The sequence below is a fragment of the Convolutriloba macropyga genome, chromosome 5 (assembly GCF_964194025.1).
Source record: "Convolutriloba macropyga chromosome 5, txConMacr16.3, whole genome shotgun sequence".
Classification (NCBI taxonomy): domain Eukaryota; kingdom Metazoa; phylum Xenacoelomorpha; order Acoela; family Convolutidae; genus Convolutriloba; species Convolutriloba macropyga.
The window spans coordinates 75,089,493-75,113,571 of record NC_134472.1 but is presented as its reverse complement, the minus strand read 5'-3'; the positions used below and the strand labels follow the sequence as shown (position 1 = coordinate 75,113,571).

The 24,079-nt window shown below is 34.5% G+C and overlaps 1 protein-coding gene across 5 annotated transcripts; it reads left to right on the top strand.

The window, feature by feature from the left end:
* Positions 1–448: 448 nt before the first annotated feature.
* Positions 449–23,854, top strand: LOC142340260 (transmembrane protein 272-like). Of its 5 annotated transcripts, none has more exons than XM_075390818.1 (5): positions 449–547; positions 4,425–5,359; positions 21,756–21,936; positions 22,394–22,453; positions 23,286–23,853. In XM_075390818.1, the coding sequence occupies exons 2-5, from the start codon at positions 5,318–5,320 to the stop codon at positions 23,768–23,770; spliced, it is 768 nt and encodes a 255-aa protein (XP_075246933.1). In that variant the 5' UTR covers positions 449–547; positions 4,425–5,317; the 3' UTR covers positions 23,771–23,853. The 5 variants fall into 5 exon arrangements, with proteins under 5 accessions (XP_075246933.1, XP_075246934.1, XP_075246932.1 ...); XM_075390819.1 differs by lacking the exon at positions 449–547 and adding an exon at positions 635–754; XM_075390817.1 differs by lacking the exon at positions 449–547 and adding an exon at positions 635–754 and having other exon boundaries at positions 4,295–5,359.
* Positions 23,855–24,079: the final 225 nt, after the last annotated feature.

Here is a 24,079-nt window from a genome sequence, read left to right as displayed (position 1 = left end):
CCGCTGTTCAATTATCTTGTACGCGGGACGTTTGGGAGATAATATTAAGCTATCATGTCAAGTTAATCAAGTCGTGTGAAAGGCTTTCAATCTGATAAGAGTTACCTTGTCGTATTCTTAGCATCCCCCTTAACCCTTTTTCCTACTCCATTTTTCACTTATCACATAGTCTGCAGGGAGGGTACAACTGCAAAAAATACAAGCAAAAATTCAAACATTAAGATTCTCTTTTTATATTTTCTTTTTATCTGTTTTCTGTAATCTTTTACTTGTGGGTTTTTTTCTGGGCGGTTAAAAATATGGTTACTTTGCTTAGCACCATTGTGAAGTGTGTGTGTGTGTGTGTGTGTGAGAGAGAGAGAGAGAGTGTGTGTGCTTCAAAAAAAGCCTAACAGTACGCTATATATCAACCTCTTTTCCCTCATTTGGAGTCTATTTTGATATTAAGGGTACAACATTTTGGGTAAAATTACCAAAGCAAGCGAAGAAAAAGGAAGCTATAGTATCACAAGCGGTGTGACATTTTGAAAAAGAAGAAATGCAACTTGTTAGTTTTGATCCCCCATTCACCCCCCCCCCCCCCCGCTGAGCAAATCTCTTCATCATATTTCTGTTTCTGTTGCTTTTGTTTTCCTTTTGTTCAGATGGAAAAAACGTCAAAATCGTGAACAAAATTTGATTGTATCCTGCTTGACTTACTCCCTTTTGTTAATTACCAAGGAAATTATCACGAATATTTCCCCACCATTTTCATGTAAGTTTTTGAAAAGGAAATCTTAGTTATTAACCACGCAAAAGTTAATACCCCGCTTTGGCTAAGAGTACCCGGGGGTGGGGGGTCTTGTTGACATGTGTCAAAGCTTGTTTCATTTCCGATTCGGCGATTTTGATTGATGCATGTAAAATATCGCCCATGAACAAGTGAGCTCTCAAATATTTGGAAAAAAACTGCAGCATATGTAGTTACTGTTGCCTAACTAAGTTGCTATTTGGGCCCATTTTAGCTACGGTGGTGGTTCAGTCTAAATTTACCAATCGATAATAGATACCTGTCGAGAAAAGTCTTTGCTGTTATCATTAAACAACCAAATGAATGTACTGACATTATAGAGATTACAGGAAGAAATAAAAATAATTACTCCTTTTCAAAGTCTGTTTTTAACAACAACGACCCGAAGTCGATTTGGGTTACAAAATCAGACGATTCAGGAACCAATTTTTTTTCCGACGGGGCGAGGTTGGGCTGAGCTGCAAGTTTCGCCCCCAAAAATTAGTTAAAACAAGTTTATGGAAATGCCAAACCGCGAAACCAGTTAGCTGATCACAATAGCAAATAATTCGAATTAACCGGTTCCCCGAAAATTTGATTTTTTTGCGTCAATGAAATCAAATCTAGCATCTTGTATTCAAAATTGTTTATTTAGAAAACAAACAAACAACCAGGTTGGAAATTTTTTCTTTGATAAGATGCATACGAAAAATGGCAGTGCTACAAGTCACATAACTTTATCTGCGTTGTTGCTAATTCCCACGAAGCATGTTAAGAGGACAATTATCTTACAGTATCTAGAAAAATCCAACAGCCAGGGAATAATTTGTATCATCTGATAAGTTTTTGAAAATAACGGTCCTAGAGTTTAAAAAATGAGGGCCACCGTTGATGAAGAAAGATCTGGAAAATTTTGCTCTATGAATCATATCTTTGATTGTTAGATTAAACGTCTTTTTTCCGCAAGGCTTAAATTGCTGGCGAAACAAAAACATTTTGTATTTCCAAAATAAATATATATTTTTAAAAAATGGGTTTTCATGAAACGCGAGCGCTTTTAAAATTAATAACTTAGATAACTAGTCATCCAATTTATTTGCGTAACTACGTGATCTATTTTTTTCAAAAGTTTTTTCATTGCTTTTTCCTGTCTAAAAAAGCAAAAAAAAAACCAACAATTATTAAATTTTTTAAATTTTTTTTTTCAAATTTTGTTTTTACCCTTTTAACCGAAACTGATTTTTTATAATAAAAAAATCTGTCTATTTATCTATGGAATTTGTTAGGCTCACTGTTAAAATATTGGATGTCGTTGCTCCCAAACAGAAATAGTTGCAAATTGTAATTTTACTAAAGTGTTTTCCGTAAAAATGTTAACAATTCACTCTGCTGAATTCCAGAAATGCTTATGAATTTACAATTATTTCATGTGAACTTTTTGATTAGTCTTTTGCCACATGGTGGAAATTTCCTTTTTTAATTAGTTTTTAAAATTTTTTAAAATAATTACATTAATTATTTGAAACATATCGTTTTTTACTTTAGAAAAATACACGGTTTTCTCTTCTTTCACGATGTAACGTTACAGTTAATACAAAATTATGAATATTTTGTTGGATGTAGTTTTATTGTAGCCCAAAATCTTGGATAATTAAGCTAACGCTCTTTGCATTTTTCTAGAATTCTTTCAACTGCTCAGAATTTTTTACTCCAAAAATATTGAGTGCTTTTACAAAATATCAGAGACAAATAAACCTCGAATTTTACCTGTTTTTGAGATTTTGATCACGTTTTGAATACTTGTTGAAAAAATTCTGAAGAGTTTAAAAAATTCGAGAAAAATTTAAAGAACAAAAAGATAAATTTTTTAATAATTTTTTCAGTTGTCTGATCAACCAGCCTAAATATAAGAATGGAAATCTTTAAACTGGCACAGCCGCCTGATGTACACTTAATTTGTGGAAACAACAACATTTAGACTCTGCGATCTTAATACTATGAACAGAGAAAATAGTAATTATTAATTTATAACTTCCTACTAGCCGTCTAGGTGTAGTATGTATGTTCAGATTTAGAAATTTTGACTATTTTGTGATGGTCAAAAGGAATTGATCAATATATAATTGCCTTATTATATGTTTAGGGTATTTTGACATCAGAGCCTGAATACTTCAAATGTCTGAAAGCTCTCTAACTTAAAAGTATCTGAAAATCATCACTTTAGCCAGACAACATTCAAATGAACGTTTTGAGTGTTGAGATATCTTTTTTTATTAGAGCACATTAATAGCATTTGAAAGAATTTCATCAGAAATAGGTTTTCCTATGAAAGGCTAGAAGGAGATTAAAATGCGATAAAATTTGGTGAAAATTCGGGGAATTACCGCAATAATAGACTTGATTGTTGAAATATTTAGAGAGCAATCTTTCCGCTTATAAGATATAAAGGTGGCATCAAAAGGCTATTTATTATCGATTCCCGCTGGTTGGAGGGGATGATACACATCAATAGAGCGAGGCCTGAATTTAGAACTACCCTGTCCTTTTGACCTGAATAGAGGCACGGGAGAGAATAAAGGAAAAAGACCCGCTTCTGTGCCACGCGGCCTTTTATATGCTTTTAAACGGCGATAAGCTAAGTACAGGCGACCATAGTGACATTAAAGATTATAACCCAACACCAATTCCCCCAAACCCCTCCCCCTTCCGCTCCACTCACCTCCCCTAGCCTTTACCCTCCCCCTCACAGAATACGGTTTTCTATTCATTTTAAAACTTACTAAGCCCAAACACTACCCCCCTCCCCCCCCCACTCACCCGGCACTTGACATCAACACGACCACTGCCACCACTAATCTCCCCGTCTCGCCCTGAAATATTTTTTAACAAGATCAGCCAGTATAATCTACACTTGGGAGCAATTTTATACCTAAAGGGTTTTTAGGCTTTCAGGGCTTCCAGTTGTCGCGTTGGTGTGTTTTCGAGACATCAAGAGCATCAATTTAAAATTTACCCCACCCCCCCCCCCGCCCCACACGCCACTTTTCCGACTACCCAACACAGCATCCATCCTCATCAGCTATTATTACCCAGGGAATAGAGTAGATAAAAGACAACCCAAAATATATTGTGAAAAGGTCGAATGTCAATTAGCTAATAGTTTTAAAACACCTTATTACACAAAGCTAAACACAAAATCTACTGAGTCAGACACCCCACCCACCCCCCCCCCCCCCCAATAAAAAAATGAACCAGTGCGTCCAGTTTTTGTATCTCCCCTCCAAAAAAAGTAAAGCTAACTAGAACATAGAACGAATAATAACACGATACAAGCCCTCACCCCCCCCCCCCCCCCCCCAAAACAATTATTGATGTTATCAGTGTCCAATGTTTTTGACCTGTTCAGCTCTTCTTCCAAAAAGAAAAAACTCTAATCAGAAGGTCCCCACCGACCACCCCACCCCCCCCCCCCCCCAAAAAAAAGAAAACAGAAACCAACTCTGTCCACTATTCTTGACCTGTTAGCCAATTTTGGATCTAATCCAGATCAATAAACTAGTCACTAACACATGCCAGCGTTTTTAATTTTTAATAAAAACGTGCTTTAAGCGTGGCAGTGTTCGCTGCATTTGTGAGTTGTTTATCTCCAAATTAGTTTCTAATGAGTCACAAATCCCGAAAACAAATTTCACCACATTCCATTACAAAAGAAACACTATCATTTCATTTATCCAGGATAAAAACATAACATTGACAAAAAAATATCTCCTCATTCTTTTCATATCCCGCAGTTTGCTAGTTTTTTGTCCCTTGTTCAGATTGTTGGAATTATTATTAAGGTATGAATTAATTTGATAATAATGACCCTTCCGGTATATTCTTATTATTTCACTCTTTGTTCACAAGCAGACACCGTTATCTATCCTTGTTCATATTACCCCCAGTTAATGTGTATTATTTCGAGGGATCTGATTTATGAATATTTTATTTCTAAAATCTAATCAGGAACCTGTTTTCATCCAATTAAATTATCCTTTCCGTACCATCTATGTTTACAATTACATCAAAGACGCGCCATTTATCAAGGAAGTTTATGGAAAAGTAAACAAAAAACAACATTTCCCGCTTTTCTCCCTACTGTAAACCTAATTATTTCTGAGTTAGTTGTTTGTTATTTTTACCTCTCTATTTTTGTTTATAACCCGCTTTAACTTACTTGGTTACTTTTCCTTTCAACCCAGTTTAAATTTCTCGCTTCCATATTTTTCTTTTAAGAAAAACTTGTCCATTAAAGACAATATTTTGATTTAAATCACCTTTTTAAGCGCGTTGCTTAATGTTTTTTTAAGCTAATTGTAATAAAATTGCTTCGATGTATTTTGTCTTTTAGATGCTCATTCATAATTCAGAGCCACCAAATTCCGCCTTGTGTTAACCGTGTGTGCATTTAAAAGCTACTTTCAGTTTTTACAACTGCTATTCTTTTGGGCTTTTATTCCCAAATTTTAAGGAAAAAGAAGTCGACACAAAAAGGGCAGTCTTATCAAAATGGGTGACTTCTTCGCTGTGGTTCAACGAGTTATGCAACAGGTATTGTAATAATTACATAATGTGGATGCTTCTGTTATTAATTGTGTAATATCTTCGCTGTGGTTCAACGAGTTATGCAACAGGTATTGTAATAATTACATAATGTGGATGCTTATGTTTTTCATTACATAACATCAAATTATATTATATTTCAAAAAAACGAATCAAGGTGAGAAATAACAAGAAAGAGGATTAAAATTATCGATAAATAGTAGCCAAAAATTAAGTTTCACATTAAAAATCTTACAAAAATCGCTAAATTAGAAATAATGATTATAGTGAATTTTTACCAGATCCCCGCTTAACAATTACACCAAAAATGATCACATTTATCAGCAGAAAATTATATAAGAATTTGCTCTTGTAATATAAATACTTACAACAATTTATGGGGATGTCATTTTGTATATTTTAATTCTAGTTTGCGTACCCCATTTCAGAGACTGGAGTTTCCGTCCATTATCATTCAAGTCTAATCTTTCAGTTCTAGGCAACATTTTTCTATGAATCTGAGAAAAATTTATCATTAAACATTTGCTGTTTGACGATTTCTATCAGAAAAAGGAAAAGAGAAAAGAAAATGCCTTTTAGAATCTAATCTAAGACTGTCACTATGTAATAGTAAATCAACAATAAATCAACAATTCTCAGAGGACTTTAACAAAAACTAAAGAGAACAGTGTGGAACTTTACCGAATTCATTAGAAATGTAATATTTTCGCTCATATGGGGATCGATCGCAAGATATCAATCTGATCTAGCAGTATCTAAACAGATAAGCCATGAAACACTAATAAGGCTCGACGGTGAGGAGTTACGGATGCAATCGAGAAAAAAGATTTTCTCAATCTCGTTTTTTGAGGAGTTATGGAGGTGCAAATTTTTTTGAACGTATGATGTTTGACGTGATTTTGTTTGCTTATAGCATCATTTTGCTCAATTTTCGTATAGATTTTGCAATTTTGCATCAAATTATTTTGATGCAAAACGATGCAAAATATGCAAAATGAGGACGGATGCAAAATGATGCAAAATGAGGCGTCGTTGACCCAAGCAGTCCAGTGTCGACCCACTAGACGATAACTCCAACATCAAGAGCCCATCAGATATGTCACGGTAACCGCAGAACGTCATGTCTACTTGTTTGACCGCCCAATGTTACATTGGTTTGTTACAGCTAATAAAGTTTTCTGCGAAGTAGATCCTCCTCAAGGTTGGTTCCTTTACCTGTCGAGGGTACTCAGAGCGAGCAGGGAGTCGATAATTAAGAGAAACAAAATCATTGCTCTCTTTCCCAGGTGTTAGTCCTCCAGATGTGGGTTCAACATTTAAAAACAAGTTTCGCTTGAGTTAATAACACCGCACTCAATTAAGTTTGAAACTTTGAAATTTTTTTGTTGACAAATATGCGTAAAAATATCAAATTGTTGACTTAAAAATAGTCAATGTGTTGTGTACAAGATGTTCATCTATAACTAAAAGTAGCTCAGTACTTTCTTCCTTATATGGAGCTATCTATTTTGAATATTTTCCTTATTATATGTTCAATAACAGAGAAGTTTTTGAGTTTAATTTAGTTTTTGAGTTTTGTTAATAACTGTTCCAACCCCACTTAGTGGGGGGACTATTTATGCAAATGCATTTTTTGTTCATCCAATTTTTGCAAATGGTTAAATTCATCGTAGAGAGTTGTGTGGCATCATAAGAAAGCCCTTCAAGCGTAGAATTGGGAATGAAAAAGATTTTTCTCAATCTCGTTTTTTGAGGACATATGGAGCTGCAAATTTTTGTAAACATATGATGTTTGACGTGATTTTGTGTGATTACAGCATCATTCTTGCTCAATTTTTCTATAGATTTTGTATCATTTTGCGTCAAATTTTTTTTTCAAATTTTTTGTGCTAAAATATCTGTTAGATCATTTGCGTGTTAGATCGATCAGTGATAAAAAAGTTTATTTTTTGTTTTCAATCAACAGTGTTCGAATTGCTTTTTTAAAAAAAATGCATCCCACTTTTTAGTTTTCTAAATCAATTACAGACAGTCAATCCTAATTTTAGATCAAATTTGAAAAGTCTTGATTACGTTTAGATGAGATCCAATGAACACCTATTTTGTTTCCAGCGAGTAGCTTTGGTTTTATGGCTTCGACAAAGTAAAATGGTTTTCGTAATACTTACTGGTATTCTTCAGATATGCCTCCTTTTTCGCACTTTCTGCGATTAGTTTCTTGAAGAAAATTTGGTAAAACTAACTGACGCTTTGAGTTGATATCTAGCTGTTTCGACTACGAAAATATTTATTTCAAAAAAATATAAGACATTTTGAACTTCGCTTATTTTCTATATGTGTTTTCACAAACCTATTGAACTGTCCTTCTAAAAACAAATCGCACATATTTTTGGCCAACAGTGGTAAGAATCTGGTTAGTTGTCTTATGTTTTAACTGTTGATATATCGTTGATACTGCGAGTTCTCTTAAAGGTTTATTGATTTTTGGTTGTTTTCATACAATTGCCATTTTGTTTCTTGAGGTCTATTAACATTATCACAGCATTGACAGAAAAAAGGTCTAAAATATTGACAGAAACAAAATCCAACTGTGCAAATACAAACCTTTGAGCCAATACATTATGGTTTTTATGCCTTCGACACAATCTTCTGATACTTTTCTATTTGAGTTTTTTGGTTTTTGTCTGTTTTTGTTTTTTTGAGGTCGCAGAAAACAATCTGATTATTAACAGTTTTTACTGGCTCTTTTTAAAAAATTATCATATAGGCTCACCGCTGAAAACTATTGGTTTTAATAGCTTTAACACAACGAACTCTTAAAAATGTTATTTTTTGATAGTTTTTTTTATAATTTTGATTCTTTTTTTGCAATCTTGTCATATTATTGCAATGTTGATATTTCCAAGTGGCATTGAAAAAAACTCAATTGATTATATACAAATTGCTTTTTGAAGAGTTTTTTTAATGGCTTCGGTTGTTTTCTCGCATTTTTAAATGACTTTCAGGTGTTCTCCAGTACATGTAGCTATTGTTTTGATCAGACGAAGCCTTCTAGTTAATGACAGGTTTCAATAGTTCTGTTTTTAAGTGTATTATGAATTATTATGTGCTGTCAAAAGACGCCTAATGGTTAATAAATATTTGAATTTTGTTCCTTTTCGAAAGATTCAGATTTTTTCTGAACTATACCTTTTGTCCTTTTTGACTGCCTTAGTTTTGGCCTCTTAAATGCGAGGTCACATCTAGTTTCGTGGGATGAAAGCTTTACCTTCTCTGTGGCGTTTATGTTTTAACCGATGTTCCATGACTTGGACACAATAAGACTTGTGAATGGTCAAAATGTGTTTTTTTCATATTTTCTTTAGACGTATACCTTTTTGAGAAAAGCCTGCATTGGATTTTCAATTTTAAACGAGCCGAAAAGAAATTAGGTGAACAGTTAAATTATATATAATTAATATTAAGTTGATACCTAAAATTTTATCAGCTTCAATTTCGTAATTTGTCTTTGTAAGGTGCTTGTTAATTTTTGACTATTTTTTAGCGGTTGTTTTGTAGTCTTGCCCCCAAATAGAAGAGATGATTTACTATATGCCCAATTAAGAAAAGCATGCGAACAAAGATTATTTGATCTGCGAACTATTATTTTGAGTATTCAAATTAATCACTGCCAAATAATTCAGATTTGCGACACATCGCAATACTAATCTAGTGGCTATTGGTAGTGTGCGGCGTTCTAACGTGTGCAACTTTTGAAAAAATGGCAGAATTTATGCATCCTGTTCAATTTGGCTTTTCCCGTTTTTTAAATAGGAAAAGCCCACTTCAATAAGTTGTTTAAGTTCTGCCATTTTTTTCAAAAGTTGCACACATTAAAACGTCGCACACTACCAATAGCTACTAGTTTAGATTTGAGAGGTGTCGCAAATCTGATTTAGTTGGCAGTGTTTTATAATTTGAATATTCGAAATTATGATTCGCAGATCAATGTCATAAATTATGAACAAAACTAAGCTTTTGACGTAGCTTTTTTGCTTCTAATAGCTTTTTAACTGAAATTCTAATTATTCAGTCTTTGGAATGGATAAGAACGATAATGTTTGGCTTCCTGGTGTTGTGCAAAGTTAGCTGTTATTGTATATTTTTTGTAGAACGAGCAGTGGGGTATGAAACAAATCGGGGCTGAAGAGAAGAAACCGAATAATTGATATAGTATATGGAACTGTCACGAACAAAATTAGTCCTGTTTATTTGTTCGGGATGTTCAAAGTGTTCCTAAGGCGTGCTGACAGACACCAAAGTTGCCTAGTGAATTGACTAAGAAAAAGCATAAAAATTATGAAAATATTGTTATTTTCGAACGCGTTCTAATTTTATTTATAACATTTTCTCCTGTCAAAAGCTAGAAAATTTATTGTAGTTGTACACGAATTTAAGAGAAGGTTTTCAAGCGCCATATAATAGGTAATATACAGAAGAATGAGAAAAATGGTACGAAGTTTAGATATTAACTGATTATAACTTTTCTGTCCTTGTGTAATAAAAATTATTCTTTATTCAGTAGCAATTTCTCTTAAAGGACTTTCTTTTTTTTTCTAGCAAAAGATTTTCCTTAAATTATTATCACAAGTTTTTATCGCACTTTACCTACTTTTCTACCGTATTTTCAGAAAACACCATCTCTCTAGATAAAATGATATTCTAAAACCAAGTTTCGGTTTTTCAACGGGTTTTACAATGAACGACATGTGCTTAGAGTTCTTTACTGATTTCATGAGATTACCGCCAATCTCATCTTGCTCCATCAGGTCGCGAATTATTAATATCTGGGGAGAAAAAAGAAGCGTAATAGAAAAAAGGAAAGATTGGTGTGCAGACCCTAGATTTTATAACTTTTTGAGGTCAATTCAAGGCGATCCAAAAGACGTCAAATAATCACTTCTCCTTAAAATAGATGAAAAACAAACACACTGACATTTGCAGCGAACAGATTGTGCGGAACGAAATTTTATTTAAAGTTTTTTGAAAGCTTCAAATGGAGATTAAGGTACGTGAGCAAAATTTTCTCCCCAAATTTTTTTTTCTGGAAGACGACTTCAGAAGTCACGCTGGGTTTTTGAAATTTTCGTATTTCCCCCAAATTTAGTAAAGTTTGAGCAGCAAATTATAAAAAAAGTACCAAAAACAAGACATCAAAAATAAATAAATCTGTAGTTTACAATTGCATGCTCAACGCTGGTAAAAATTAAACTGAAAAAGGTTAAATTAGTTATTCAAATTATTTGGAACATCTATTTTTTTTCGTTTTGCAGGACCAGAATAGTTTTTTTCCAGGAAAGCATTTTTGCAATTTTAATGAAAACTTATTGTTGAACTGTTAATTTGCCTGAGCAATATTGCACATGAAACGTTTTGTGACCTTTGAAGTGAAGCGTGTGAAATTTTTCAGCTTTGTTGCTAAGTTTTCAAAGTAAAGTGCTTCGTTTTAGTTCCTCCCTTAATGGTATCAAATCTTGCTGTGCTTTTGTTATATATTCAGATAAGAGATAAGAGAGTAAAAAGAGTTATTGCGTTTATTTTCTATATTTGGTTTTGAATGTTTCAACACTCAGCACCACTCCTGAGCAAACAAGGGACCTTTGATTTGATCTCTAAGGGGGGCGAAACGTGTGCTTTGATAATGTATGCTCTCCTGTATCCTTTAACAGAACACTCGTTTTGTATAAAGCAATTTCCAATTTTCAGTCAACTTTCATCAGCACTTTTTTCCGTAAATTTCTGCTACAAACCTTTCTGTAGAGCAAAGTGGAGAAAATTTTAAGGCAAACTTTTGGAAGTCAACTTAGTAATTTTCCCTGAAATTTCATCGAAATTAAAGGACTTTGAAAAATTAAATTCGTCATTTTTGATATACTTTATGGGAAACGACATTGACAATTTTGAAGTGTTGATTTTTACTATATAAAATTATTTTTGGATGCTGTCCGGTCCTAAGGAAACAAGAATACATATTAGAACTTTAATTGAGAAGAGAATATCACATCAGAAAATCACATCACCTTCCTTTCCACATCAACAAGTACCAAAAAGTTTTGCATTTTTGTTATTTTGATTGAGCTTTCTACCTTTCGACTAGACAACGAAAATCAGCTTTTAAATTCAAGGGAATTTCAAGGTTGGAGGGGAAATGCCATTTTTGTTAGATTCACTAGATTAACTGAGTTTGAAAGACATAGCAGGCAAAGCAAACTAGATTTTTGATTGAAAAAATAACTTAAATGTAACTGTAAAGGTTAGGAAATCAGTGATATCTGAAAATTTCCACGCGGATAGTTTAGTTCAAAAAAGAAGTCGCAAAAAAAACAGTTTTTTGCATGAAACTTGGAAAAGTATTTACTGACTCGTAAAGTTTATTTCGTCAGGTACTTAGATTACATTACTGCTATATTAGAAACTTCTGCAAATCAACAACCCCGTTATGACCACACTAATGCAAAAAGTAAAAAATGAAATTGGAAGATTGTAATTTTAAACGATTTGCTCACAGATTAAAATGGATTTTTGCTTGTTTTTGAATTGAATTGTTAGTGAATTGGCAGTACTTGACAAATGGCCTGCAAAGATGTTATTGAAATTTGGTAGGAGTGAACAATTAGATCTTATGAATTTGGAGCGGCTTTTGACTATTATTGCAATTCAGTTTCCTTTTGTTTCGCTTGATTTTGCTGCTACAGTTTTTCGGAAGCCAGCAACTTCCGTCCAGTAATCTGAAGGTCGATGATTTAGTATGGATCCTTGATAAATTCACCCCTGAGTAATCCAAGTTTTTTTCAGGAGATAATGAGATCGTTCGATCAGTCAAACTGAAAACTCCGGGCTGTGAACGCATTAAGCCGTCGTAAAGTTGATCAAGCTTTTTCCCTACTTAATCTCGAACTCAAAAACCGTTGATTGGGATGTATGCCAACAACCAAATTTTCGATTGTTTCTTCTAAATGCATTTGAGACTCCTTATCAACAGCCCCTTTTAACCTATTATTTCGCATAGGTTCGTCTCAATGCCCTATTTTTACCACTTGACACTTTTGATTATTTCTGTTATTGATTTAGACTGCTATTTTTTCACCAACCACCTGAATATATTTGTACCCTTATATTTCGATTAACTTTATTTTGAATTTTGTTTGTTTATGCAGCTGGATGGATGATATAACTGTTACCCATCGACTGATTTATTCTTTCGTTTGATATCCTGCAAATGGGGCCGTCGATTTTAAGTACAAAATATAAAGCCAATTTAATTTTTTCGGGATCTAGTTGTGATGGATGCAATACGGTAACATTTTTTTGTAGTCAAATTGAGTGAATGCCAATTTTTTTCATTCGTGTATTAATTGAATATTTCCTCTAATTATTGTGAAAAGAATTAAATTTTGTAAATTTTGGCAATAAAAAAATCTAACCGTTCTTCTATTGCCGTTTTTTTCCATCTTTGGTGCAATTCTATAGAGTGAAATAGACATAGTCAAGTTTTTTATCGCTAAAAATATCATTGCATGCAGACCTAAGACCCGGAAGTAAGAAATTCTCAATTGTTCTGTTTGTTTTTAATCCCGCGAACAACTGACTTTTTATAGACTTAAGAGTCAGATCTGTAAAATTTTTAAATTTTTTTGAACCTTAACGTCAACTGTCGGATTGTGTCGCAAAAGATTTGATTTTCTAACTTTCGATTTTGGGTTTGCAAGATTTGCTGCAAGCAAAGTTTGTAGCAGGTATATAAATTTTAACAGATATGTGGTAGATATTTTTTTTGTCTGACCGGCTAACTAACTTATGTAAAAAAACCGGATAAACAGATCTGCTGGTACTTAATCACGCTGCACTTCTTGAGGTTTTCCTAGCTTGCGTTGTGTACGAGTAGTGTATCAAAAATGTTGAAAGCTAATTTCACAGTTCAAATATCAACTATGGAAACTTTGATATCACGGCGTCAAGTTTTCTTGATAAATGATAAAGTTTCCGTTTTTTTTTGCGGCTAGTCTCTAGTCTTAGTAAAAAATTACCTCTGATATTTTAAATTAACAAAAATCATGACCCCCATAACCATTTGATAGGTTTTCATCCAATGATGAACTGAGTTTAAATTAGGCTTCCCCTTATTTGCGTTCTGGCCAATTGCCAAACTTTTTTTTGCTCTGTATGGTCAACCAATTTCAAACGTTTTTAGAACAATTTAATTGCAGAGGTCTTATCTATAAAAATGAAGAGTTATCTTAAAGTTACCATTATTTAAAAATTAATTAATGGCGACGCTAGACTTCAATCCCAGACTAAACAAAATAACTCTATACCCTATTTTTGTATCCCATTTTTTCTAAATGAGTGTAGGCAGCATCGTTTTAGTTTCGTGAAATCTCGCCCGCCTTTTGGAACCGACCATCCGACTTCAGTAGTTTATGATGTATGCTATCTGATATAGTCGTCCGCTCAGTGGTCGTCATACAAAAAGATATTTCACTGAGGCGTCTTAGCGTCCGGCCAGAGTGAAACTGAGAAGAAAGAAAAGCGAGGGAGTAAAATCAGTTTTTAAAACTAACTTAAACTATCTGTGACATTTTAGCTTGAGTCCCTAGTCAAATTTTCTATGGAACAAGCCGTGAACAACATATTGCGGACTGTGCCATCGTAGTAAATGCCAAGCTAAACAAATCTTTTTTCAATTCAATTTTCCACTTTTTAACTTTTTGTAAATCATATTATCAACAAAGTTACTTTTGCCTTCACTTTTTCTATATATGGATACGAGCTCCCTCGATATTATATATCAGAAGTATTTATTGTTCATGTACTTTTTTTTTACTGATGTTGAGTAAATATTTGTGACATTTTCGTTAACATTTATCTAAGTATTGTTTATTTTAACTCCCGACTGTGTTTTTGTTTATCAATGCTAAGGTCACCAACATTTTATTTACCAGTTACTTTATACGGAAAGCGCTAACTGATATCGTAATTTTCGCTGTTTCGCCAACGCTTTGTGGAAATTGCCCCCCCCCCCAGCAGTTATTATTGTCTTTTTTGGAGTATTGTGTAGGACAACACGTGGTATAACACTCTTCCGTTATTATGAAAGAGCTGCTTTTTTATTTACAGCAGCTATGTTCAATTTGTTTTTGTGACTCATTCACATTTTAAACTTGAAATTCCTGTTTCAGTTTTTAAAATTCCTATTTTTCTCGCTTCATGTGAACATATTTCATTCTCATTCAAAGGAATAAGTTGAAAATTTTCAAACATTGGTTATTAGTTTTTTTTTTTCTGTTCAGTCCAAAAAAAATTCAAGATAACTGGAACGCATCAATTTATCTAACAGGATCTGTCCTTAAATTTCTTGTTTTTCAGTCACTCAAGCTTTTATAAACAAGCAGATTATAAAAAACAGAACTGCCATAAGAGCAACTTTAATAAACTTTGCCTAAACTTCGTTCTGCTTCGATTGGCTTTGAACAACAACATTTTTTGAACATTGTGTTATTTGAGTTGAAACTTTTCCAATAAAAGGTCAAAAAAGTTTGAAGTTTTCCTGAAATTATTGTTCCATAACCTTCGATTTTAAAGATATCACGTGTTATGTTTCGCTTAAATTCCATCACTTTACCAGCTCGACATTGACATGATATCATTTTCAGCTTTCCTCAAATGGCCCAAAACTTCCAAATAACTTTGCGGAAAACTGTGATCTCTATACATGATTTATTTCTGGAAATTTTAATACATTAATTAAGGAACCATCAGATTGTGAAACCTACAAAAAACTTTATTTTACTTACTAGTTTTGAAGACATTTTAATTTCTTCTTCGCTATCATTTTTTAAAACGTCTTTTGAATCGGTAGCTGTGAACAAACACAACATTGATTCCGAAAGTTTCGCAAAAAATTGTTTAAATTCTTGGAGTTACCATTACTTTCTCATCTCGTCCCCTTTTTGGTCGTGTTAACCACCGATAGAAAATATTGGGGGGTTATGAGTGGCAGCGGTGGGGGTTACGGGAATTGGTCAGAACTGGAGCGCCGTAAGAAGATTAGCACTGCTTCGTCAGTGGGTACTTCGTCTGTAATATCCACTGCTACTAAACACCACCCGACTGTCAGCAGAACGTCATCGGGAGGAACTCTTGTATATGACATCGTAAGTTTTTGAAGAGGAAATTCGAAAAATTCATTTTGAACCATGAATAAAATTATTGTTCTTATAAGCAGGTGTGAACCATTTAATGTTCATAGCTTCACTGATTATGTCTTGCTTAGCATAAAAAGAGGCGGGAGTAGCCATTACAATTATTTTATACTGTTATAAAGTTCAATTATAGATGGTTATAACATGTGGGGAGGGGAGATCTAAACAGGTGAAGAGATTTGAAAAAAATTAAGCGTTAGTGAATTTGGCGAAATGCTATCAACATGAATATAGCCCTTCATTAGGTCACCAATCCAACAAATTCAGCAGAGCCCGCGTTTGCGAACACGAGTGACAATATGTTGTCACCCATCTCGCTCGCGTGGGATCAAATGGGTTAAATTGTGGACAACAGTGACAAGAAAAGCTGCGGACAACCGTTACAAAATTCCATCAATGATCTCAAAAAATCACGTTTTTATGTCACAAATGTCCACTATTTGTCCGCAGGTGTACCGATATCACTGCATTTTAACCTTTACTTTATACTCAAAATTTTGACGGATTAATATTACAATTACCCCTCACTTCATTTTTATAAGAAGTACTAAATATAGCTCACTTTTTCTCCTTTAATCAGTTCCGGAAGCTTTGGCGGATTAAACGAATAATTATCCCTTACTTTCAGTTCAACTCACTCCGAGTTAAATTTTGGACCCTTAATTTGTGTTCAAAATGTTAACGGATTAAAATTATAATTACCCTTCAATGCATTTTGATAACAAGAACCAATTATATCCAACTTTGTCTCCTTTAACAAGTTTTAGAGGTCTTGCCCATATGGTACTTAGATAAGCGCGGATGTTAGTGACGCAAAATTCCGAAAAATAGTGAAAAAAATCTGTCCGCCGTTCCTGCGTGTCATCGAATTCAGCAATCGCGGACATATGTGACAATTTTTTTTCAATTTTGAGCAAATTTGAATTATTTTCCCTCGACTTCAACCAGCAAATTTGGTTGCTCAAAATGTAGGATTAGCGACGCGATGTTGGTAAACGATTGTAAACGATTCGTAACTGTTTAACTCCCCCCAATCCTTTCCTTAGTTATTTGGTTTAAATTGATTGAATTCAAATTTATAATCCCTGTAGAAATCATATCTAACTTCGACTTTTCATGACTTTTGATGTCAAGCTTCACTATCGTACATGAGTTTCGTTGAGCCACACTTAACATTAATGCTAAATTTGGTTATAAACAACACATTTTTAAGCTATTATCTAACAACCATACAGTCCTCTGCAAGAATAGACAGCACAAGAAACTCTCCAAAATTTGTCGTTGTCTCTCAAAGTAGATCAGACATATGAAAAAACAACAATGATCAAAATCAACTAATCAGTGTTTCCCAGAACTTAATCTTTAAAAAAATTCCAGCTAAAGAATAAATGCTCACAATTTTCATGTCTAATTGTTATTCGAATGCTATATATTTTCTAAGATTCGACATCGAAATCGAGATATGATTGTTCCCGATAAACATACAAATGTGTAGCAAATAAAATTACTTTCTAATCGATGTTGAAAAGTGAAAAATCAGTCTATTATCTTCTGCTGGTTTTTTTGAACAAATCCATCACTACATAATTCTTACCTCATATAAAATGAATTCACGAAAAATCAATTCATTAATGAAATCAAATCATTCAATAGCAATAAATTGAAAAATTCCAGACATTGGTTACCAGTTTCCTTTCGATTCGGTCCAAAAAAGCGTTTCAAGATAACTAGAAGCTATCAATTCACCTATCACTATCTGTCCAAGAAAGTCTTGTTTTTCATCTACTCAGACTTTTAGAAGGCAATTTGTTCAGGACTGAGTTTGAAGTTGCCTTTTCGATTTACAATTGAATATAATCTTCTAACACTAAAAAATTTTGGAAACCTTCAGGCTTCTTCTATTTTTAGTGTTTAAAAAAAGTTAGTAATGTGTCTGCACAAAAATTAACTGCTCGTGTTGTTAACATTGTGCAGCTATCGGTATAGTTAATCTGGGGCGTTTCAAATGGATGGTGTTGCAAATTGACGACACCAAAATTTTATGTCAAATGGACGACAAAAATAAATAATACATGCAAAATCTCACTATTATTATTATCTATGTATGTGCAATCAGTTTAAAAGGCATCAATAATTAAAATAAAAAGTTCGAAATTTCAGAAAGATGAGTTTATGCTCCTGTTTGTTCAGAGTTTTTTCCTTTAAAACCAATTGATTGCTCTTGTTGCTGGGAGCCATTTCGAACGCCGGGAAGGGCTTCTGCTGGCTCTGCTTGCTTTTACTTTTTTCATGGTGTCTTGGCTAGCCTCGTAGCAGTTGATTAGTTCGTTGGATTTCAATGCGTGGTAAGATATCAATAAAATTTCTATTCAAAGTAAAAAGGTCGTTTATTTAGAAAAATTATTCAAGAAGTAATATATATTGAGAGTGGGAAAAGTAGATAAAAAAATAAATAAACAAATAAAAATTGAGCTGGCCTCGCGTCAGGGAATGAATTACTGAGCTTCATTTGATCAGAGTATTAAAGGGCTGCGCTAGTCGTAAGAAGTGTAATTAGTGTAACTTTGTTCATGAAGGCAAGCGTTGGGACGGGTTAAAATAAATTGAGGGAAGTAAGCGTTTTGAAGAATGAAGTAAATTACAGAAGGAATAATAAGTTAAAAGTGCTATTCTAACCTAAACCTTAAAACCACTGAGCCAAAACGCGCATAGCACTGTATTATGTCGTTAGTTGTATAACCGTAACTTAACTTTGATAAAGATATCAGTGGAGTAAATGTGAAAAAATGAGAACATTTTCTAGGTTTAAAATGATGTTAATCTATTAACATTCTTCAGTAGATAAAAACTGTGTAAATTGCTGTTGTTTTCCTTGTGTTTTTCACGGCTAAGCCCCGAATTTACTAGGCGAGCGGCTGGCTTAGCTGTTCGGTTAGGACGTTGTTGGTTCGACTTTTGCCCCGAATTAACTACACGCAAGCGGCTGGCAATAAGTCATTCGATGATGGTTTTTCTGGCTTTTCTACGATATAGAAACTGGTAAAGAACATTAGCAGGACAGATGGTCCTGTGTGCTTTGATAACTGTTTTTTGGACGTTGTCTCTTTTTCTGGATCAGTTCAAGTATTGATTCGATCTTGTTTTCGTTTGCCCGTTTCAGGTACTCATTTCAGGTACTCGTAATTAATACATGCAAAATCTCGATGTGCTGATCATTTAGTCCTAGTTGACCGGCCAATTGTGACAGATTGTGGCGCGCTCACACATCAGGTTGTAATAGATTCATATCAAGTCCCGCGGGCCGCTGAGGCATGGCCATGGCCCGCGAGGCATCGCCAGATGCGGTAAAACATGTTATTTCTCCTTCGTTCTTTCTCGTTTACATTAGTCATTATGGATTTTTTTGATGCTTATGACTACATCATGAACAAAATGTCCAAAATTTTAATGTTTAGCGAGGATTAACAATGAGAATGCATGCTCTTGTCGTGCAGTTGAAACAAAATTCAATTCCAGTTGAAACGTCGTTCTGTTGATCGGCCCCCAATTAATACAATCGTGTAGATCAATGTCACTTATTACATTTTCATTCAACTGTGGCTACGCAAGTTTTGAAGTCAACAAAACTGTGTATCACTACGCATGTTGTGACATAGTTGGCTGTCAGTTTTTTAATGAAGACGTTTTAATTCACCCTATCTTCTGTCTAAAGTTTCCATATAAACACTTCCAGAAAAGATTTGGTAATGTTTTCCGTTGATATCACCAATCAATGAAAGAAAGAACCAAACCAGAAGAAGATATATATCTTCTAGCAACCCTTGAGAAATGAATCGCTGATGGCAAATTTAGCAATTTTTTGTTCAAATAAGGTCCTTGAAAAAATGGGGGCTGTGTCGTTTTAGATACAGTTTATAACAGACAAAGCATCAACTCCAACGAGCGAGCAAAAAACAGAGCAAAATAAATTCTTGAGATCTAATGAGCGAAATACTAAATAAAAAACTGGAATGCTGTTTAGAAATTGAAGTTTTTTGTGCTAACTAATTTGATTTAAATCAATAGTTTTTACAGTCATCTGATTATGTCTCCCTGTTTTCTGAGACAAAATAATTTGCCTGTTCTGTGGAAAAATTTATACGAGTCGTGAATTAAGATAACTTTTAGGATTTAAAATCAGATTATTTGTGGAGTAAAATTCTTTTTTGTCACTAGTATGAGGGATACCGTTTTTGATTTGTTCTGAACTTAAAAAATAGCCATTCGAACCAATGTCTCAAAATTTTGCTTAATATTAGAATTACGAGTTGTCAGTTTATTGTTTTTCTGCTTTGTCTTTCGAGGCAGTTCAAACTCGAAGTATTATAGTCAGTTAATACTATACAGTTAATATCGAAGTCTTATTTCGTTTTAACCCATTCTGTTTAGTTAGCATCTTGCAATATCAGTGCGTGGAGCCGAATTTCAAGTTTTTTACATCACAATTGAGAAAATTAGTACAAATTAAACTAGTCTATATTAACTTTCACGATGTCAAACGGGTTGATTTTTTGTTTTTGTCTGTTGATTTTTCTGTAGAGCCGCCTAGTTTACGCATCTTTCAAAATTACTTGTAAAACACGCTATAATGTAATACCAGAGTATTTTTCTCGATGATTCGGGTAGAATCTTGTTTTTAATTCAAATTTTTCATTGTCACAAGTTGATTAATTGATTCCTCTATTCTAAAAACAATTTGAGACGCAAATGTAAAAAAAAAGTTTAATGAGTTAACAGAAAGCAAAATTTTTCAACGTTTTTGTGTTGTAATCGCAAACGCTATCTATATTTATTGATGAAGCAAAAATGAGTTTAATTGAGTTAAAGCGATGTGCCAGATCATGTTTATTTTTGCTTATAACAAAAAGTTTATTAAAGTTAGCAATGAGCGTTTATAAAATTGATAATTTTGTTGAATCGAAATCAATTTTTGCATGACTGAACTGATTATGGAGGAAAAACCTTTTACAGAAAAGCGCACAAAAACGAGCATTTCGCATTTCGAGGTGTTAGATGATTGGGGATGATGTAAAAACTTGACTATTATGTCTTTAGGGAAATTTACGAAAGCTGTAATGCTTCCAGCTTTTGATCTCATTAGAAATCTTATGATGTTTCGGTCCTATTGTCGTAGATTATCAATAGTTGTATTGAAATAGCTATTTTTTTCACAACAAGGACATCATAACATCTCTTTCAAGATTAACTTTCCTTTAACTGAGATAATGTGTATACAGTGTAAAATTTTTGATCCAATTGTCAGTGAATATAATTTTTGTTTATTTTTTGTGAAATGTTGTTTTATTTTGTGAACTATATTTGTTGTCGTGGTCTTCTGAAGGTCGACAAGTTGTCTGCCTCATACAGAGTGTAGTAATCCGGCTTTGTTTCTGGAGTGAGTAATTTCTGGCGACATGTGTGGTCCATTGACAAAATTGAGTTTGGAAACCTCTTTGAATCATAATTCATTTGTGGTATTGATAGAATATAATATAGCATGTAGAATAATTAGTTGATCTGGTATGAATGGAATGTCCACGTATTGACAGCCAAGCCAGAGGGGGGTGGGGGGGGAATTATCAGCTGGGTGCCCGATATGTGTACATATAACTGAAGGCGTGTATAGTAAGTATATGACATTTATATTGCGTCGAAATATAGCAGCCATGCGTCAACAACAAAGATAGCTGAACAGAATTATGTATACATACACGAACACGAAGACCTATACATGTATGAAAAATTGAATAGAGAATTGAATTCCGTTCTTTGATTTTATGTCTTGGAATTCTTCGCGTACCACAACTTTATTCAACGGAAAAATCTGTAATTTTAGATGTTATTTTTCGTTTTTGTGCAAGTTTTGGAACCAAAATCAAACATTTTTGTATGGAATCTTAGTCAGTTCGTGTCTAGGTTGAAAATCGGGTCTGTGAAATCTTACGCTCTTAAGTCACCTTCAAAAATTAAGGATTATATTTTAGTAAACATATCTACAACTTAGAAATTTTTCCAAGAACTTATATGAGATTTTGTTGCCACTTATAATTTATTGAACCAATCGTCAATTTTATTGAGCAAGTTAAACGGTTGATTCCTTTTAGGTAGAGGAGGAGCGACAGTCTATAGTGAGGGGAGGGAGTGGGGGAAGGAGACACCATGTGCCCCCCAAGGAGAGTATCACGGGGGGCAAGACTGTCTTCGAACACATGAGAGACGCAGACGAGACATCAGTGAGCTTCAGTGACCTCCTACGCAAAGTACTCTCTGCTATCATTCTATCATGTGAGTTATTGCAGAAAGTAGTCTTCTTAGAAGTACAACTTCTGGTAAAACTTCTTCACCGTGTCTGCAACACTACCCATGTGGGATGGGGGGGGGGGGGGTACGGTTGCGACACCGGTTAGACCTTCGTTTCATTACTAACACTATTTGGTAAATACTCTATAAACAAAAAATGCGTTTAATCTAATGAAATTAAGATCAACCAATCATAGCACGGGAAATATTCGGCTTTAAATCTCATTTTATGGCATTCTGCTTTGCGCCCTTTCGGCTCTACCGGCGTGCTCCTTCTAGATCGACATAAAAACGATTTAATTATATCTGGCACGGCAGAATTTTTATAAAACTCGTGCATGAGTGTTATAACAAACATTGGCGATGTTTTTTTATAAAGTGCAAGTCCTCTTTCAGTAATTTCTTTGTCAATCATTGGGAAATAATTGGTTTTTGTGTTTAGGGCCCTTTCTGATCTTCCATGCAATTCTCCTCACTCTCCCAATAGCCATGATTGCTATAGGTAAGTACTCTTAAGAAACGGAATCTATCCCCCCCCCAGCGTTTTTTACGCCCCCCCCCCCCCCCCCCGTTACAAATTATATGTTGTTATATAGCACGTTACTATGTAAAAAATAGCACGTGCGCCTGGGGGCATAAAATTATATAAGCCCACTAAGATGGGGTGGGGGGTGGGGGTGGGGGGGGGGGGGGGTGGGGGGCGAAACAGAATAGATCCAAAAAACATTCAAAAACGTATCTCTCGTATTCAAAGTGTTTGATTATCGCCGACTTATGTTTGATTCAATGAAACACGTTCGAACAAATTTAGAAAAAAGAATGAACGAGTATATCCGTTCAGTCAAAATTGGGTCTTTCCCATTATAGCCCCCACCCAGCTTATTGGTCAGATAACCTAACCCCCCCCCCCCCCCCCCAAAAAAAAACATGGTAATTATACCATAATGGGGGGGCTATAATTTCCTGGGGGGCTATAATGGGAAAGACCCCAAAATTGCATTTGTCGTGAGTGTTTAATGTTTTTTTTAAAAGTCTCGTTTTGGTTCATGAAACAATGGCGCTCAACCAAAACTGGCTTGGAGAAGCAATATTTTTGGCAATATAACTATGTCCCGCAGGGTTTAATATAATTCAAGAATTTGATCCTCTCGCACTTTTGAAATTTTTCATCGTTGAAAAAATTCGCCCCTTTCACCCAAATTCCTAGATATCTGGCAGTTTTTATAGTGCTGCCATCTGGGCGCGGGCAATTGAACCCATCGGGTCTACACGCTAACTATGTGCCCTAATTTGCTATTCCGCTAAAAATGATTTAACTTTGTATTTTTTTGTAGGCGGATCCAACTACAACCAATGCACTGCCGAAGACCTCCTTCCTTTATGGCTAATAGTATTCGGAATAGTCTCTCTATTCTGTCTTGTGATACAGTTACGCAATCTCAGTGGATTACGTCACATGGCCACAGGCGACAACGACTCGGACCCTGGTCACTCCTCATCCATGCACGTGTCAGGAACCGAAGCCGAGAACGGAGACGAGAACATCCAGGGTGCCAAATACTTCAATATATTCATGCTAATATTCCTGCTCGGCTGGTTCGGGTGGGGAAACTACCTTGTATTTAGAATATACCCCCCGAAGTACACGATGCCTAGCCAGCCCCCCTTCCAATACTGCACGCAGACAATATACGTGTTTGCCTTTGTACTCATAATCGCAGTTCACAGCTTTCTAATTCTCTTTTTGTTGTTATTGATGTTGGTTGCTTGTATCTGGCAGCGGAAGAGCAGTGAATATGATGACATAAATGGTCGATAGATTCTAGAGTCAAAATGGTAACCAATTGATCATCTCGATAGTTTGCATTTAGTTGGAGCGAAATCGGAGTAACTTTTATGATCCAAAACCATACCCTGGACGAACTCCGACGCTTATCTTGCAAGATCTTGCAAGATTCTTGTAAATGACGATTGTCTTGCAAGATCTTGCAAGATTATTGCAAATGACGCGTATCTTACAAGACTCTTGCAAGATTCTTTCTAGATCTTGCAAGATAGCCGTCGATAATAGACTAGGGTATAATCGATGTCAAAAGTAGGAGAATTAACCTCGAAGTATTTTAAACCC